Genomic DNA, 16,955 nt, shown 5'->3' with positions numbered 1-16,955 from the left:
GATTGATGACACTTAAAGCCTTTTCACACCTGTCTGTTTTTTCGTCTGCGGTCTTTTAATCCGTCACCCGATAAAAACACATCGGCACGCCGAGTCTCATGCGTTGATTTATTTTTTTTTTTTTTGGGTGAAAATGTCCAATATGAGACCTAAAAATTAAATAAATAAATACATAAATAAATAAATTACTGGGTCCATCTTCTCCTGGAAGCAGGACAAGAGCAAGGGGAGTTTCACCGGCTGATGAAGGAGCCGCAGAATCCTGATTGAGATTCCAGGTGTGTTTCCAGATGTCATGACACGCACACATGCAGATACACACCACACACACACGGCACATCGCATAATTAATCCAAATTGCGCCATCGGAAAGCACGTGCCAGTATCACCTGGATCCGCAGATATTGGCCATGATCACGGTCAGTTGTTGTCCTGTTTTATCCAACTTTATAACACGGTCTCAAAACACTACGGTGGCTCTGAGCAGTCAAACAACCCAATAAACGCCTTTGATGGATGTGGAAAAAAAATGCAGAAAATCAAACCCCTTTCTGAAACAACTACATGATAGATGAATGTCAGCGTGTACCGACACAACATGAGGTCGTACTTGTTTTTAGACGTGTTGCCATTTCGGGCGGATGCAAAGTCGCTTAATATTGATCCGGGTCAATGAGGCCGTGACATCATCGTTCTCAGTTTCTGATTGATCCAAAGAAACTCCATCGACGATCGAAAAATAATCTGCCTAAAACAATAACTTCAAGTGTTTGAATCGCATGTTCATTTTTCACTTAAGTGTCACATTCAACTTAAAGTTTTTCTGTCATGTTGAATCAATTTGAATAAATTAACTGACTATATTAAATCAATGCCGGTGCAGACGTAAACATTCTGCGGCCATTCAATTCATCCAATTATAACATATTAATGAACACAATGTGTATTTCAAGTCTCACACATAAAAGTCATGAATTTCAAATTGTTTTTTCTGTCTCCTGTAATAAAACACACGTGTAGTTATTTTATTTAAACACACTGCCTCAACTTGACAGAAAAAACTGCAATAAATGTGACACTTTACATTAAATGTTTGTCACAGGAAAACTCCTGTGTAATCAAAATCACTCCTTTAGGCAAATTGTTGTTTTGAGTACACTGGAAACGATCTATTTAACGAAATACGGCAGCAGATGTTTGTTTAGCACACAGGAAGAGAAGCTGTAGCCACGTATGAGCAGATAAGTAGCTCAATCTGCATTAGATCCAAAAGAGAAGACATGGCAGGACGAAGGTGGGAAGAAATCTAATATATAAAATCATTTCACTGTATTTAAGGACTTTATGTGTATTTTAAAAAATACTAAGATCGTCAGCATCAGCATGCAAACATACTCACGATGTCGATGACAACGTGCTTATTTTTCGGTCATTTTGTAGGTACTGCTAAACTGATTAAAAAGGAAAAAAGAAAGGCACCATCCCCCAGAGCAAACACTGTACACTCTATTTTTAATTAGCGAGGAGACTCCGGTGCATAAGCAGCATCGCAGTTGCACTTAATCCCCATTTTTCTTTTCACCTTTTGGGTGCAAAACACAGGTGATAATTGGCGTAAACCAATCTGTTCCTTTTTCTGAGTGTCTGAGCTTTTTTTCTTTCTTTTTTGCTCTCATTAAAATCACTTATTCAAGTGTTCGTTAGAGAGTTCATGAGATCTTTGAGGGTCGTTTGTACTTCGTGAAGGTTCTGCAGATGTTTGTGCAACGTTTCCTTTCGACGTAATCGTTCTCATTCTGTGACGTGCTGCATTCGTGCGGTATCCCACGTTCCCGGACCTTGGGAGACACATCTGGGAACTCACATTTTCCCATGTGTGCCGTATGACAAAGCACAGGTGCTCTCTGTTTGATGTCATTAAAAGCTCATTAAACACCCTGGACCTAAGTGGCTGAAGTGTTTTGTAGTCCGATGTAAGACTCGCACTTTATCAATTCCAGGATGGCATGATTGGTTGATGTTGCTGCTGATGATTAACACAAAGACGACTTAATGCCTCTCTGATATAATCGTAAAAAATCCCACCATGTTGGAGACGCCGCGGACGGTCTCGGGGTTCAGCATGACGATCTCGGTGGTGACATGTCCCTCCACGGCCTCCGTCATGTTCTCCACCGTGCAGTTGATGGCGGGGTCTTTGATCTTGAACCAGTTGTCTGCGTACCAGCCGATCAGGAACCACACATACTTCTTCCCGTAGAGCTTCTCCTTGAACACCTGCAGCAGGGAGGGGAGGAGGGGGGGGGGCGGATATGCGGGGCGGATGAAGGGAGGGAGAGAAATGATAAATAACCATGAGGAGTGTTATTCCCACAGATGTGTTGAGCGTGTTGTATAACTGCCAAACAAGGAAATTCATTCAGACATTCAAACAGCTCATTACAGAGCTCAATTTCTTGCTAATAGCCAGTCAGGTTCGGCCTACTGGGATCAATCGAGGAGAAAAAGGTACGAACCTCACAGAACACCTTCCTGGCTTCAGTCTCATAAAAGAGCCCCACGATGATCCTTGCGTCCTGGCGCTGCATCAAGACGCGAAAGCAAAAACACAACATTGCTTAGTTACATCAGTAGCAGCAATATAACTTCACGTTAGCACAGCTTGATGTGGCGGCTCAGTGTGCCAAAGTTCCTGCTGCTTCGCAGGACGGCACGTACTGCTGTTCAGGAGTTGCTAATTAGCGTGGCGCATTAATTTCCTCTATCAAATCGCCTCTATGCTAATGGTGTCGTGTGCAGCTGTGAGCCGGAGGAGGAAGTAGAGGTGGGGGGGGGGAGCGAGCGAGACGACCAGCAGCTGAGGTGAATTTTTAATCAAAGCACCTTGAGGTTCTTGACAGCGACAGCCGGGTCGGTGAGGAAACTCTGGCGAACGCTGATCTCGATGCCTGCCTCCTTCGTCCTCTGCTCCAGATCATCCAGAGTCTGCGAGATGAAAGGAGGGGACAGAGGGAGACAGACAGGGTGAGAGAGGAGGTGGGGGAGGGAGGAGGGAGAGGTTAGAGAGGCAGCTCAACAGAGAGGAACAGAGAGAGGTGGCGGGTTGAGATTACAGAGCAAGACAAAAGAAAAGGCAACCAAGTCCGAAGAGACAAAAAAATAGATTTAAAAAAAAAAATCAAAAAAAATCTGGAGTGTATATGAGAAATGTCAAGAAAGGAACGGGCAGCGTGCGGATGTGTGATAAAGGCAGCCGGAGAGGGAATAGATTTTTAGACAAAGAACATGAGCGGAAAGAAGAAAAGACGAATGTGAGAAGGGAGAGGAAAGAATGTGAGCGGGAGATCATTAACCTCCATTACAGGAACCAACCAGAGTGTCATGGTATCGACCGCCGTGCCCGCCAGTGATGTATTGTGTGATCAATATTTCTCACAACCAATACTCGAACAAATTACTGCAAAAATCCTCCATCAATCGTCAGGACGGATCGCTGGAAGCAGCGTTATACAGCCCGGGAGCACAACAGCCCTCATAAACAAACACAGCCGCTCAGTCACCGGAGTAAAATGTTTGCATTGTGCGTTTCTGCAAATGACACAGGCGGTTACATTCAGACCGCTTGTAAATGAGTTCGCTTTCTCATCAGGAGGAGGAGGGTGTGTTTGGCATGGAGACGGCGACCAGGCTAGAGACCTCGGTTCAACTTGATATTAGCCGTCTTTGTGACGAAAGAAAAGAGAGTTTTTAACAAGATATCGGGACATTTGTAGCAACAAAACTGAACATTTTCAGCCAGACGTCGGGACAATTTCCTGCCCTCTTTGTGGCAGCAGGACCAGATTTTTTTCAGCGTGACATCGGGACATTTCCAGCTGTGTTTGTTGTGACAAAACCAGATATTTTCAGCCAGATATTGGGGCAATTTTCGGCTATCTTTTTGGCAGCAAAACCAGATGTTTTTCCATGATATCCGGACATTTCCTGCCATGTTGGTGGCAACAAAACCAGATATTTTCAGCCAGACATCGGGGGCAGTTTCCTGCCATCTTTGTGGCAACAATCCAGATTTCTTTTTATCAATACGTTGGGTATTTCCAGCTATGTTTGTAGCACGAAACAAGATCGTTTCCTAACTCTAACCAGCTGGCATTTGAGCCTAAACCTAACCTAAATAAAGCTCTAGTGGAAACCTATAACGTAAAGTTTCAAGTAGTCGTGGTTTGCAGTAACATAGAATGACAACATGTATTCTGCTGATTGGGTTGCGGCACCTAACATGACACGTTCACCAAAAATGATGGTTGCAAAAGAAAATAAAAAGAAAAGACAGGGAGGGAGATAAAAGCCGGAGACGTATCAAAGCTGTAAGATTGAAGGTGAGATGAGGAAGATTAAGGCACTGACGGAGGTGAACACTTCAGTCGTCTGCTGGATGGTGGCGATGCGGGTCCACTTCCACTTCTGGAAGAGCTGCACTCTGGTGGGGTTGTGAAGGGTGGCCGAGGGGTGCGTGCGGAAGAAGGTGGGGAAGCGCTGGCGGTTGGACAGCGCCGGAGAGCTGGAGCCGTAGGACAGCTGCGAGACACGAGACAGAAAGTGGGAAAAATGAGACGGTTTGGTTAAGCTAAAAGGTGTTAAAAGGATATAGAAGTTAAGCAGGGGAGGATATAGACAAACAGGGGAAAAATATACTTCTGAAGGTCCTTCAAGGCATCAGTAGTAAACAGACTTCAATCAAAATGTATTCAAATCAGGACTCTCTTGTTCTTCCCCTGTACACAGTGTTCTTTGATGACGACTGGTTCAAACAGCAAACAACAGAGAGGAAACCCAGCAAAAAGACAGAACCAGAGAAACAATCCCCGCTCCCATTTTTCTCATTTTTCATCCACTCCCCCTCCCTCCCGCCCTCTTTTTAGCTTCCCTCCGGCTTATCAGGTGCGCCGATAAACTCTGTAATTCAGTAAGAAAAACACAAAACACCGCACGCAGGAGTTCCCGCGCATACATCGGCATGAAATTTTAATGACACATTCTACATTTACACACGGAACAGACACACAAAAAAAATATCTAATTATTGCCGTTGCAAACAGTAGCCCCAGTGATCATCTGTTTCTTTCATTTGGACCCATGTAATTTCAAATCTCAGGCACAATTCCCACAAGGAGGCAGATTGCTAAGATGTGCGTCCAGATCAGCAGGGAGGACGGATGGTGGAAAATGCCAACCGAAACGGAGAGAAGACTGTTCCTCTAACAATTAGTTTCACAGTGACGACTCGAGATAAAATCCTCGACAGGCCTCTTTTTAAAACGAGGAACCTGGGCGTTTAGGGAACCATTACAGACACAGACAGCCTATCCGGCTCCCCGGCTTTAATCTCAGCCCCATTACTGATACAGCTCTGGGAGATTCACCACTGGGAGCTTGATGATAGATGTCAAATGTCATGTACGATGTGGACTTTCCACAATAACAAATCCCTGTGGGCACAGGCAGGTAGACGAAGGCATCAGAACGAAAGACGTGGGGAAGCAGACGTGAAGTGACAGATGATCTGGGCGCGGCAGGGAAAGATGTGGAGGAGACCGGCGGCGGCTTCGGCGGTTGACACCTGCTCGATAATAAACGCGAGAGGTGCTCGTAACGTGCGTGAGCGCAGGCAGACAGTGTGGCGGGGTCAAATGACAGAAACATTTCTTGAAGGATACGGCTATATTCCATGTTTTCTTTCATTTTCATCGTCAACGAATTCCACGAAACAACGACAACTAAAGGTTAATTGATCTCACTAGCAAGTGGCCTGTATAGAAAAAGCCTCATCGCTTATTCCTGTTCCTGTGCTGGAGCTCTTGTAACGGTTCTGCACACAGACATCTGGACTGACAAGCAGGACTGAGAGGGAGAGCAGCTGAAACCCGTCAACCGTTGACTCGGTAAGAGTTTAATGCAGGATTCAGCAACAGGTAATCCGTCAGAGAGCGCAAACTAAGAAGCCACGGAGCTGGAAACACCAGGAACAGGCAGGCGAGGAAACAGGAACGGACAGGACTGGATGGAACGTCGGACGATCCGGTAGAAGTTGTGACGGCGTATCTAACATGAAGAAATCATTTGCTAATCCTTTTTAAGATAAATCCAGTTTAAAGCAGTAGACAGACAGTGTGTGTAACGCTCTACCTCAGCTTCACTGATTTTTGTAAATATATGACATTTTTGAATTTGATGCAAGCAACACGTTTAAAACAAGTTGAGACAGGAGCAACAAAACACTGGGAAAGCGAGTGAGTGGTTTGTTGAGGTGATTGCTTCATAATTGGAGCAGCATCCTTGAAAGACTCAGACGTTCACAAGCAAGGTGGGCGGAGTTTACCACATCATGAAAAATGTGATCATAGGGTATTATTATCACATATTAAGGATCACATGATCATCATGTCACAGCTTTGTAACTTGGGAAAAAGACCAAAAAACGCCACACATGGGTGAAGTCATCCATTCTTACACATGACCACATTGTGAAAGGATCTATTTTGGACAAAAACATCTTTTCCAAACCCTGACCAAGTATTTCTGTCACCTATAAATCAAAAATGTGACAAAAAACTGGAAAAAAACCAAAAGGAAAACTAGAACAAACAGCATGTTCCCACTGGGATATGAAGGTAAAATGCTGCTCCTGCATTAATCGTGATGTTGCAGGAACGACACCAACATGAGTCGCTATGACATCACAACAACGTGATTGGTCAGCTGCATAGACGATCCGCGAGCAACAGTCATTATAATGCTGTATGAACACCAGCATGACAAAATAAGATCAACCGTTGCTACACCGGCTCGGGAACACTTCGGTAAACACAGTTTGTTTGCAAAAGGATGAATTCTGTGTTCAGAGTGTCAGGTTGTAAATGCAGGGGGAGAAAATGACGCAACAGGGAACAGGTGTTAGGTGTTTCCCATGTTTCAGGGGATCGGGTGGCTTGGATTGTCGGGGAACACACACGGATTTCAACTTCAGAGGCTGAAAGAAACAAAAAAAGGAAAGAAATATGCACATGGCTGAACAGAAGAAGCTGTTGTGACAGCTCCAATGAGACGAACCGCACTGAGTGACATGATCCTTCATTGCAGCCATTGTAGTTTATCTCAAGTCAGTCCCACACAGTCCCTCTGCTGTGAATACTCTCTACAGCACCAGCGTTGTATTAATCCAATGTATGTAAAAAAGGCACAGAAGAAATGTACGGAGATAAACAACGGCAAGACGCAGCAGAGACGTTCAGCGTAGATTCTATTAAATGACTTTCGCACAAACTGCCAAGCGACCTGTAGTTTCAGAAGTTCTACACGCCAAACAGAAATGTCGGGATTCTTATAACTACGACGAGGCACATTATGTAACTGCGATCGAGAAGTTGACAGAAATTCTCCACTACAACACTAAACACTCTCTTCACTTTCTCCAGCTGTTAACTCAACACAATGCCAACGACGGGGAAATATGCCACATCAACAGGAGCGCTGTAAATTATCTCCAGCTACACTGTGTATTCAACTGCACCGACAATGTATCGATCAATGGAAAATGTAATTAAAACAGAGAAAATGTAACGTTCATAATGTATTGTAGTCTTCATAACTTCAGGATTGAGTTCAGAGTCCCTGATCTGTTATATGGGCATCAATGTTGGACACAGTCGTCTTTTGACATGTTGCTGTTGAACTTGATGAACGTCATATTTCAATCCGGTGAGGACCACAAATGAAATTCCCCCATAATTATAGGCAGAGGCAGAATCTCAGGGGCCCATATCTCAAATAACAAATAGAACATACAGTTTACTAACATGGCTTCATACGACCGGAGGTAATCGAGAAAGCACGAATACTAGGGCTGGGTATCACCAGGTGCCTCGCGATACGATACTATCGCAATATTTTGCCCACGATAACAATAATATCACGATACAGCGATTCTGCGATAATCGATATATTGCAAGACATTTCATCCACGATACATCACGATATCTGTGTCAGACTCAGAATTTATTGACTGCACTGAATCCATTTCACAGGAATTACAAAACACTGTCAATCAGTTTCACATGAATGACAGCCAAGTAAAACAAAGTGTATACTGCACAGTGGCTCTTCTTAACGCACACACCGACCGCAACTGAAATATTATTAAATATCTATATTCAGCGCCAGTGTATCGATAATGTACCTCAAGACGAAATATCGTGATATATCGTAGTATCAATATTTTCGTACACCCCTAATGAATACACCTGTTAAAGTCAACCAGTTGCTTTCGTCTCAGCCTCGAAACATTTGGTAGTTTGTCGGGTCTGTTTTTTTGGCTCGTAAGAATGTGAAATAATCTAAATGAAGCCACAACCTGAAAATCCAACTTCGCACTGCAAAGCTTCTCCTGATATGGTGCCACTCAAATAAAACCCCTCAACAAGACACGAAAGCAGCGACAAAACTGAAACGGGAGTGAAAAGCTGCTGTGGCAGAAATAGACCGACGTAGCAGCACTCTGCAACACGCTGGCAAAGTTCCACATCGAAGCTTCCCAAAAACCACAAACAATATCTCTTGATTCTCGGTTTTCTCAGTTCTCCCGGAGCCTTGTAGCAGCAGATCAATGCCCATCTACAGCTTACAGTGCTTTTAGAAAAAGGGAAATAGGGGATCAAATTAACACTGTGCCAAGAAGAGCCGATCGAGAGCCCCTCCTTGATCACCGTCCAGAAATGGAGCTTGCTTTTTTTTGCCTCCCCGGCACTCTGATGAGGCTGTTTGACATGCGAGGAGGATCCTGCAGGCAGCCAGCGTACAGAAATAATTGAGTGTGGCGGTTAGGAGGTTGTGCCAGTGGTGGCGTGTAGTAAAGAGAGACAGATCCCTTTGTGTGTGGGGAGAATCGACTGCTCGAGTTGAGGGAGCGAGGCGGAAATGAAGAGTGGGAGAGATAGATGGTAGAGATGGAAAGGAGGAAGGAAGGGAGGGAGGGAGGGAGGGAGGAGGGAAGGAAGGAAGGAAAAAAGAGGCTGAAATAGAGCAGACCGGCTCCAGGCGGCGACGGCAGTCGGTGGAAAGAGGAAGGAAGAGAGTCGAATAGTGGGAAGGAGTTTTTAATGACGAGGAAAGAAAGGGTGACAAAGAGAGGAAGACCAGAAACGAGAAAAAGAGGGGCAGGCGCCAACCACTAGAACTGATTGTTCTCGATGACTAATCTCTGGATGAAACTTCAATTACGGGACAAAGCTAATAAGCAGAACGCTGTGAGTGACAGAAAGGCAGATCAAGAGAAGACGGAGAGCGAGATAAACAAAATAAACCGACTGAAGGAGGCATAAAAAGCCAGAAATATTGTCTAAAAAATCCCACAGCAGCAGCAGCAGGCGACAGAAGCAGATCCCTGGTCTGATTTAGAGATCTGGGATGTGTTTGTGTTGGTTATAAGTGAGTGTGGCGAGGCAATATGTTTTTTCTTGCGCTAAGTGATCCCGTCAATGCCGTATTGTCAAGCTGCCCTGTAACGTGTCATCGCTGATTAACAAAAGTGCAGCGTTGAGTATTTCAAAATCAATAAACTAGTACGGAATTGATTTTTGGGGAGTTAGTGTAATCACAAGCACAAAAGATCATCATTTAGATAGAACGTCAGCGTGCAGCAGCATCCGCAAGACCATTTTACACACGGACGACGTTCTTCCGGCGCAAGCAGCGCTCGGGATTTCAGCAGTTGGTGTCGAGGTGTTTTTTAATCAGCTCATCCACGTTATCTGGGGACGGAGATACGGGACGAGAGGCAACATCGTCTTGTTAGGCATCTGGCTCTTGGTAGCTACGGAGGAGCAGTTTGGTTATGAAATGAATGTAGCGCAGTGTCTTTGCGCGAGGGAGCAACAGGTTTTATGCCTAATGTGATCCTGATTGTAAGACAGAAGTTCTAAATTGTTTCAGCTATGGTCTCCTTTATTCGCAGCATCACCAACAGGCTCCACTGGACCCGTTGCGATCACAGGAGCTGATCGCTGTTCTACACAATGCTCATGTTTCAGGAGTCCCAGGAGCTTTTTTCTGCTCTGCTCCACGAAAAATACTCGGCAAGTCTATTCCTGACAAAAGAAGCCACGTGGATCTGCACAAAGCAGATCGAGCCAGACAGGAAGTAAGACAGCGGAACAGAAACAAAGCAGTCAATTCTCAAAATAAAACACCCCGTGCTGATGTGCGGTCTACGGCATAACACAGTCGGAAATATTATCAATGAACACACTTGAAACAGACATGTTACGAACTGATTTAACTACGTAGCCGACTCAACCACAGTAGAGGCACAAAAATCAAGGAGAAATGATAAAATAAACACATTCTGAGCAGGTCAACGACATCAGGCGAGCATGACGCTCTACTTCTGAAATGCTTCCGTTGGGATATGAAGTCACGCGGAGGAAAGAGCGAGAGACAGAGACATCGCACCAGAGAAAAGCTGCCCTTCACTTGTTGTGTGTATTCTTCTCCTGACATATTCTAGAGATAGATGTTAAAACTGTCCACAGATGAATTTGGGTGTATTTCTGCAGAGAAAAATGTTTGAGATCTCCGGATGAAGCGGCGCCGCTTCGCAGAAGATGCGCCGGCTGTGTGGCGGCTCAACCTGCTTACATGGGCGGTGAAATGAAAAGCCTTTTCCGCATGGAACATGCGCCGCTCACGCAGGAGGTCTCTCCGCTCTCGTTTTAATCCGGTTTACACATCCTGAACTGCTCGCAGACTCGACCCAAAAGTATCAAACGCATAAAACCCTGAACGATCTGTCGTCGCTCGTCCAAATGCTTTCAAATTCGAGACCAGACTTCCTCACGTCCTCAGCAACAAACTCGCCATGTGGGAGGTGGATTGGAAGATCAATTCTCGAGATAAATGAAGGACAAACAGAAGAAGGCTCCTCGCTTTAGTGCGTCAGTGTCTCAACTGCATCTCAAGGGGCGTAAACGCAACCTAAGACATTTAATTGAGCTTCGAGTCCATATTTTCAACAATACTCTGGCAATGCAAGGCTGAAACCCAAGAAAAAGGCACCGAATAAATATTTTCATCTTAATATTTTTATACTTAGAAGCCGAGGTGGAGCAGAGTGTGCTTCTGTTGACCAAAAACCCCCCCCCTTCCCTTTTGCCCAGCAGCTGAGAGGCCCGACACCGAAACTTGAGGAGCTGCAGTGTTTATTCGCGGTGAACTGCAAACACTGTGTATTTACTGCCACCAGACAACTTCACGTCTAACCTTTGCTTCTGCTCTGATAGCCAACGCTGTCGGCCCCGAGCGCGGCCAGCGTCGCTCTGCCTCTGTCGCTCAGCTGCACACTCACTGCGACCCACGCTGCTCCAACGCATCAATCACACGCATCCGTGTTGATGGTAAAATATACAGGAATAATCGCACACATTAAAGGAAAACAGCACGCCGCACGGAAAGTTTGGCTGCTCCCTCATTGACACTTTTAAATTCTGACAGAAGCGGTCGAGACAGACACTTCAGTGTCTCGATGACAGCGTCATCACTCGAGCTCTGCTCTGACAAGACGGCTGCAGTCTAGACACGGCATGCGGTAGAGAGTTGTGCTTTAGAAGAAATAGTTCCTAGGATGTGATGCACAAGTTGGCGAGGATGGAGAAAGAAATATCAGGAGAGCTGCCAATCCTACTTTTGATTTTTAATTAAAAATGCGACGCCTACAGAAGCCCTGAGGGGAAAAAGAGGAGAACAAATGTTTTCTGGTGATATAAATTGTTTTCTCTCCTGTGTTTACGACTCGAGAACTAGTGAATGAAAGTTTTTTTGGCCAGGATGTTCTTTCTAAGTTCCTCAATATTTTTTTTCCATCTGTGAAAACATGTAAAGGGAAAAAAAAAAATCATGTGTGAAACCAAGCAAAAACATTCTCCCTGGAAATGTCTTCCCACTCTTTCAAGTGTGAAACCAAGTGAATTGTGGTTTTTTTTTAGGAGAATTTCTTTTTCCCCAGGTTTCACACATCAAAGAAAAAATCCTGAAAAAAATAGAAGAAAATGAGAAAAAGTAATAAGATAAGGAACTCGGAAAATAATATGAGAAACTTCACCAGTTCTCAAGTTACAAACACAAGAGAGAGAGAAACTACTTAGATAAGACTTTGAAAATAGATCACCGGAAAAATACATTTCAAAAAAGTCCTCAAAGTTTCCAAAGAGACCAAGTAAAAGAAAATCTCCCCCAAAAAACCCAAACAATTCACTTGTTTTCACACATGAAAGAGTCGGATGGAATCAGGAGAAATTCTTTTTTTTTCATGTTTAAAAACTAATTTCTTTTTTAAAATCATGCAAATGTTTTTTTTTACAAAAAAAAGTTTTTTCTCCTGGAAAAAAAAAAAAATCTCCACTTGGTTTCACACGTGAATTTTGTTTCACGACATTTTTTCACAGATGGAAAAAAAATGATGAGAAACTACGATAAAATCATCCTGGACCAAAACTTTTCTTTCACCTCAAGTTCTCAAGTCATAAACACGGGAGAGAGAAAAACAAATGAGAGCAAACTTATGTAAATGGATCACCGGAAAAAAAGATGAATGTCTTCACCTGCCGGGCTTCATAAACAGCTCTTTTTGATACTGAAGTAAAAGATAAATATGTGATAATCTGGCAAGTTCTGGACTTAAAATGAGCATCTTTTTTTACATTTCCAAGCAGATTTATGGATGCTTGCTTGCGACTGACATCAGAGTTTGTGTTTCATGTCCGTGTGTCCTGAATCGACTGAGTTATGATTGAAATCGAGTCTGAATTTTTGCGGAAATTGCAGCTCACACCTTCCAATAACACTGGGTTAAAAAAACAATAAAAATTACTGGGGATTGTGAATGTGTGTTGAAGGGGAGATCTAAACAGTCACCCACCACGATGAGGTTCCACATTCGAGCGGCTTCGGCGACCAACGTGGAGACGCCGCTGCAGCCGGGCATCAGGACGATCTTGATGGGCTCCGTGTACAGAAGGTCGTACAGCAGCTTGGTGGCTTCTCCCGGGTCACACTGCAAGGACAAAATGACAAAGTGTTAAATGGATGGACGGGTGGATCAATAACGCGGAAGAGAAATGATCAGAGGCGCTCGAGGAGAGAGCAAAGGCGAAGGTGGAGGAAAAACGGGGAAAGATGAGGGAAAGGGAGACGGATGGAATGAGAGCAGAGGGCGAGGGGGGAGAGGAAGGAACAAATAAGCAACGAAGTGTGGGAGACGGAGGCGACCGAACAGACAGAAGATAACGGAAGAGAGTAGATAAAGTAAAGGGAAATGACACAGAGGTGGAAGGCAGGGAGCGACAAAAAGGCCAACACAAATGTGAAGAGCAAAGTGGGAGAAAGGGAAGGACAAGTAGGGGAAATTGTCACGAAAAAAAAACAGACGAGGTCAAGACAAAGTAAAGGAAAATGGCCCCAAAGTGGCGGCGGGGCATCAAAGACGCAGACGCAAACGCGAGGAGAAGAGACGAGCTGGATATTTCGCATTGAGTTCACGTCCAAACGCAGCCAGGACGTATCATCGAAAAACACAACGCGCCGTCCACAGATCGAGACATAAAAGCAGAAAGACAGCCGGAGAGCAAACAAAAGTGAGGCCGACGACCAAAACAGCAGCCATCACAAGTCATTACAGCCCTTCCAATAAAGTCATTTGCAGCGCGTCTAGGCGGCGAGAGTGTGGCTGGAATGATCCATCACTGCTCTGTCAGCCAGATCACCGACAGGCCATCACCGCCGCGCCGCTCATCAGAGTCACAGATAAACTGGCCTGACACGTCTAATGATTCGCCATGGTAGAGGAGACGCGGCTCGCAAACACGAGCGCGCGCGTGCACGTTTAAAAAATAAATAAAAAATACACTCCAGATGAGTGTCACAAACAATCACGCCGCCGCTGATGATGGCGCCGACCAATACGGCTCCTAATTGCGGTGCTTGTCTCAACGTCTGAATTGTCTCTTTGAGGCAGCGCTGGGATTTTTTATTTATTTATTTTTTCTGAGGAGGTAATCACCACTCAAGACCCGGGAGCACGTGGTATAGCTGGACTTGAGTAATGTGTTTTTCCTTTAACTCAGAGTGAGTGTCATGCCGTCGCAGAGAGAAGTCAGGACGTTAACATGCAGGAGTTAATGAAATATGAAAAGTATTAAAGGAACAGTTAGTAGAAGTAGTAGAAGCAGGTGTAGTCGTTTTAAACGTAAAACAAAAAACAACCACACAGATTCTCCTTGAGGTCTCTGGAGGCCCGATGAGATTATCTACTAAACTGGAGCCATTTCATTTTTCGCAACTGTGTTTTGCTGTGAAGCTCCGGAAATGTTTTGTGAACTTTAAAACTTCAAGCAACTTTCCATCAGCAGGAGGAGGAGGAGATAGTGCCCGAATGTTCACTTTTTGGTGAGCTTATCCTTTACCGTTACTTCAAGGGACTTTCATTTTGGGTTTCTGGCGGCCATGCAGCCGCCGGGTGTAGTCAAAGTCACCGGGAGCCTCGAGATCCCAAACTGATTTGAGCTACAGTGAAGATTTCGGCTTAAAAAAGATCGTAGGTCAAAACATAACTCTTGCTGCACTGTTTTGCCGTGTCACTCCAGAAATGTTTAGCGGACTACACACGTCTGCATGGATGTGAGAAGTTAATGACTGGATTTTCATTTTTGGGTGAACTGTTCCTTTAGAAACTGTTGACTTGTCTCACTGTTCACCCTCTCTGTGGGTTTCTTTATCTGTCCTAGTCAACCTTTGATGAATTTCCCAATTTGGGATTATAATAGTATATAAAATGAAATAAAAAGAAATGTACAGACTTCTTCTTCACCGCAGGAAAAGCTCAGCTTTGACCAACAACGCTAACGATGGCTCCATTCCATTAAGGCCTGGTCCACACGTACGCGAGTATTTTTAGAAACAGGGTTTTAGAATAAACACATCTCAGCCCAGACGAGCATTTTGGCACCATTTCAGAAATAATCTCCCTCCATAAAACACACCTGAAAACACACATCTCATGGCCATTAACTCACACTGAGCATGCTCGGATTGCGCACCCCGGTCGGTTGCTTGGTTACAGAAAACACAGCGAACGAGGCAGTGAAACGTGACGGCACTCCACAGAATCTTCTTCTTCCATCTTCTTGGATAATTTATCAGCAAAACGTTGTGAGCAGCAGTTCTTGTCTCTTTATTACCATCATTGTATCATGTTTGTATGTCTGTAAACAACCATTCGTACTAACTCGAACGCTCCGATATCATGACACACACTCCGGGTTCGCTTTTCACAATGATGCGACAAACACTGATAAACATGTCCGTCTGCATCATCATTTCCAAAAATCTCCAAAAAAATGCATTTCTGAATATCTTCTCCCTGGAATGAGGTTTCCAAAAGCTCAGTATTCAGTGACTTTAAACACTGAAAACATTGTGTACAAAAGGCGAAAACATATAGAAAAACTCTCCTTTTTAAGAAGAAACCCTGTCCGTGTGAATTGGGCCTAACCCCCCCCCCCCCCCCCCAGATTCTACTGGGCCGGGCCACAGTTGCCGGAGCCGACTGCAGCTGTTCTAGACGATGCTCGCGTGTCCACCGGCTGCACCACGGCACATTTCGGCAGCGTCCCAGAAGTGCGTTCCGAGAATATGCGCCGGGTCCATTTTTTTTTTTTGAAGGAAGCGAACCACAGCTGCATTCAAAATACAACACCCACGTGCAGATTCTGAAACTACAGCACAATCAAGGTGAAAATATTAACAATAGCACACAAACAATGAAAAGGAAAAAAATAAACACAATCTGAGCGAGTCAACAGCGACATCAGGCAGACGTGACGCTCCGCCTCTGAGACGCTCCCGGTGGGATGTGCAGCTGTGTGGAGGACGGAACAAAACAGCATCTCACACTCCAGGTAACAGAGACGCGCCTGATGGAATCGAGGGACGAGCGTCCCCGTGAGCCACGTCAAAACCGCCCCTCAAACCAGCTCAACTAAATAGAACGCATCCATCATTAATGTTATAAATTCCACCTGTGACGAGTGAAAAACGTCTGCCGTGAAAAAGCGGGTCTCTGGGGCCGAATAACAAACTGTCATCAAGGTGATCGTCGGAGGCTGCGGAGAGACAAGGTCACAGCCTCCGTGACATCGCCTGCGTCCGATCCAGTGGGTGCTCGGGCGGCTCGGGCACCCACCGGGAAATGACACTGTGGAGGTGACCGAATCAGAAGAAAAGGGCACTGGCACACAAAAGGGCACAGCCGACTTTTAGCTGTGATCGAAACCTGCGACCATTCTTGTATCAATCTTTGTCTGCACCTTTGTCACCACCCCTCCTTTCCCGCCGGGGGCTTCTGCGTCTGTTTTGCTGCCTCTGCTTTGTTTCGCAGGATGAAGGTCAGGAGGACTTTATGAGCCACACCTGAGCCCCGTGTGCCTCTCTCTATAAAACTCACCGCCACCCCCACACACCAGAGATCCCCTCTTCCATCCCGGCCTGGTGTATTCGCTGCAGACGTTTGCACACACCCACACATGCTTACATTAGTGATTACTGACTTCCACGTTCCTTTTTTTTTAAAATGTTTTTGTGGATGCATATGCCCGTGCACAGCCTGAAAACTCGCCTGGTCTCCCTTTTTTTGTCCCAAATCTAAAAGCTGGGCTGTGACAACTTTTGCATCACCTGACCTAATTAGCTCTAACAAGCGTACAAAGACTTTTAAACCGAGGGCCGTTGGAAACAGTTCAACGCACCCCGTCCATTAGCTTACATTGAAGTCATGTTGGCACATATTTGCACTAAAAGATAGCTTTGATTAGAGCCACGTTTGGGCTACAGGGTGAAAGCCTGGGCGGATT

The 16,955-nt window shown here is 45.0% G+C and overlaps 1 protein-coding gene across 2 annotated transcripts in view; it reads right to left on the bottom strand.

Moving 5' to 3' along the window:
• The window catches only part of gabbr1a (gamma-aminobutyric acid (GABA) B receptor, 1a), a 91,621-nt gene that overhangs the window by 38,000 nt on the left and 36,666 nt on the right, over positions 1-16,955 (bottom strand). For both annotated transcript variants that reach the window (XM_030395073.1, XM_030395074.1), the window contains exons 8-12: positions 12,968-13,102; positions 4,408-4,578; positions 2,884-2,985; positions 2,517-2,582; positions 2,086-2,277 (exon numbers count right to left, since the gene is read on the bottom strand). In XM_030395073.1, coding sequence (XP_030250933.1) covers positions 2,086-2,277; positions 2,517-2,582; positions 2,884-2,985; positions 4,408-4,578; positions 12,968-13,102 — 666 coding nt within the window. The remainder of the gene's footprint in view (positions 1-2,085; positions 2,278-2,516; positions 2,583-2,883; positions 2,986-4,407; positions 4,579-12,967; positions 13,103-16,955) is intronic.

Source organism: Sparus aurata, chromosome 17 (assembly GCF_900880675.1).
Source record: "Sparus aurata chromosome 17, fSpaAur1.1, whole genome shotgun sequence".
Taxonomy (NCBI): Eukaryota; Metazoa; Chordata; class Actinopteri; order Spariformes; family Sparidae; genus Sparus; species Sparus aurata.
Note: the sequence above shows the minus strand (reverse complement) of the source record. Positions and strands in the feature narration are given on the sequence as shown.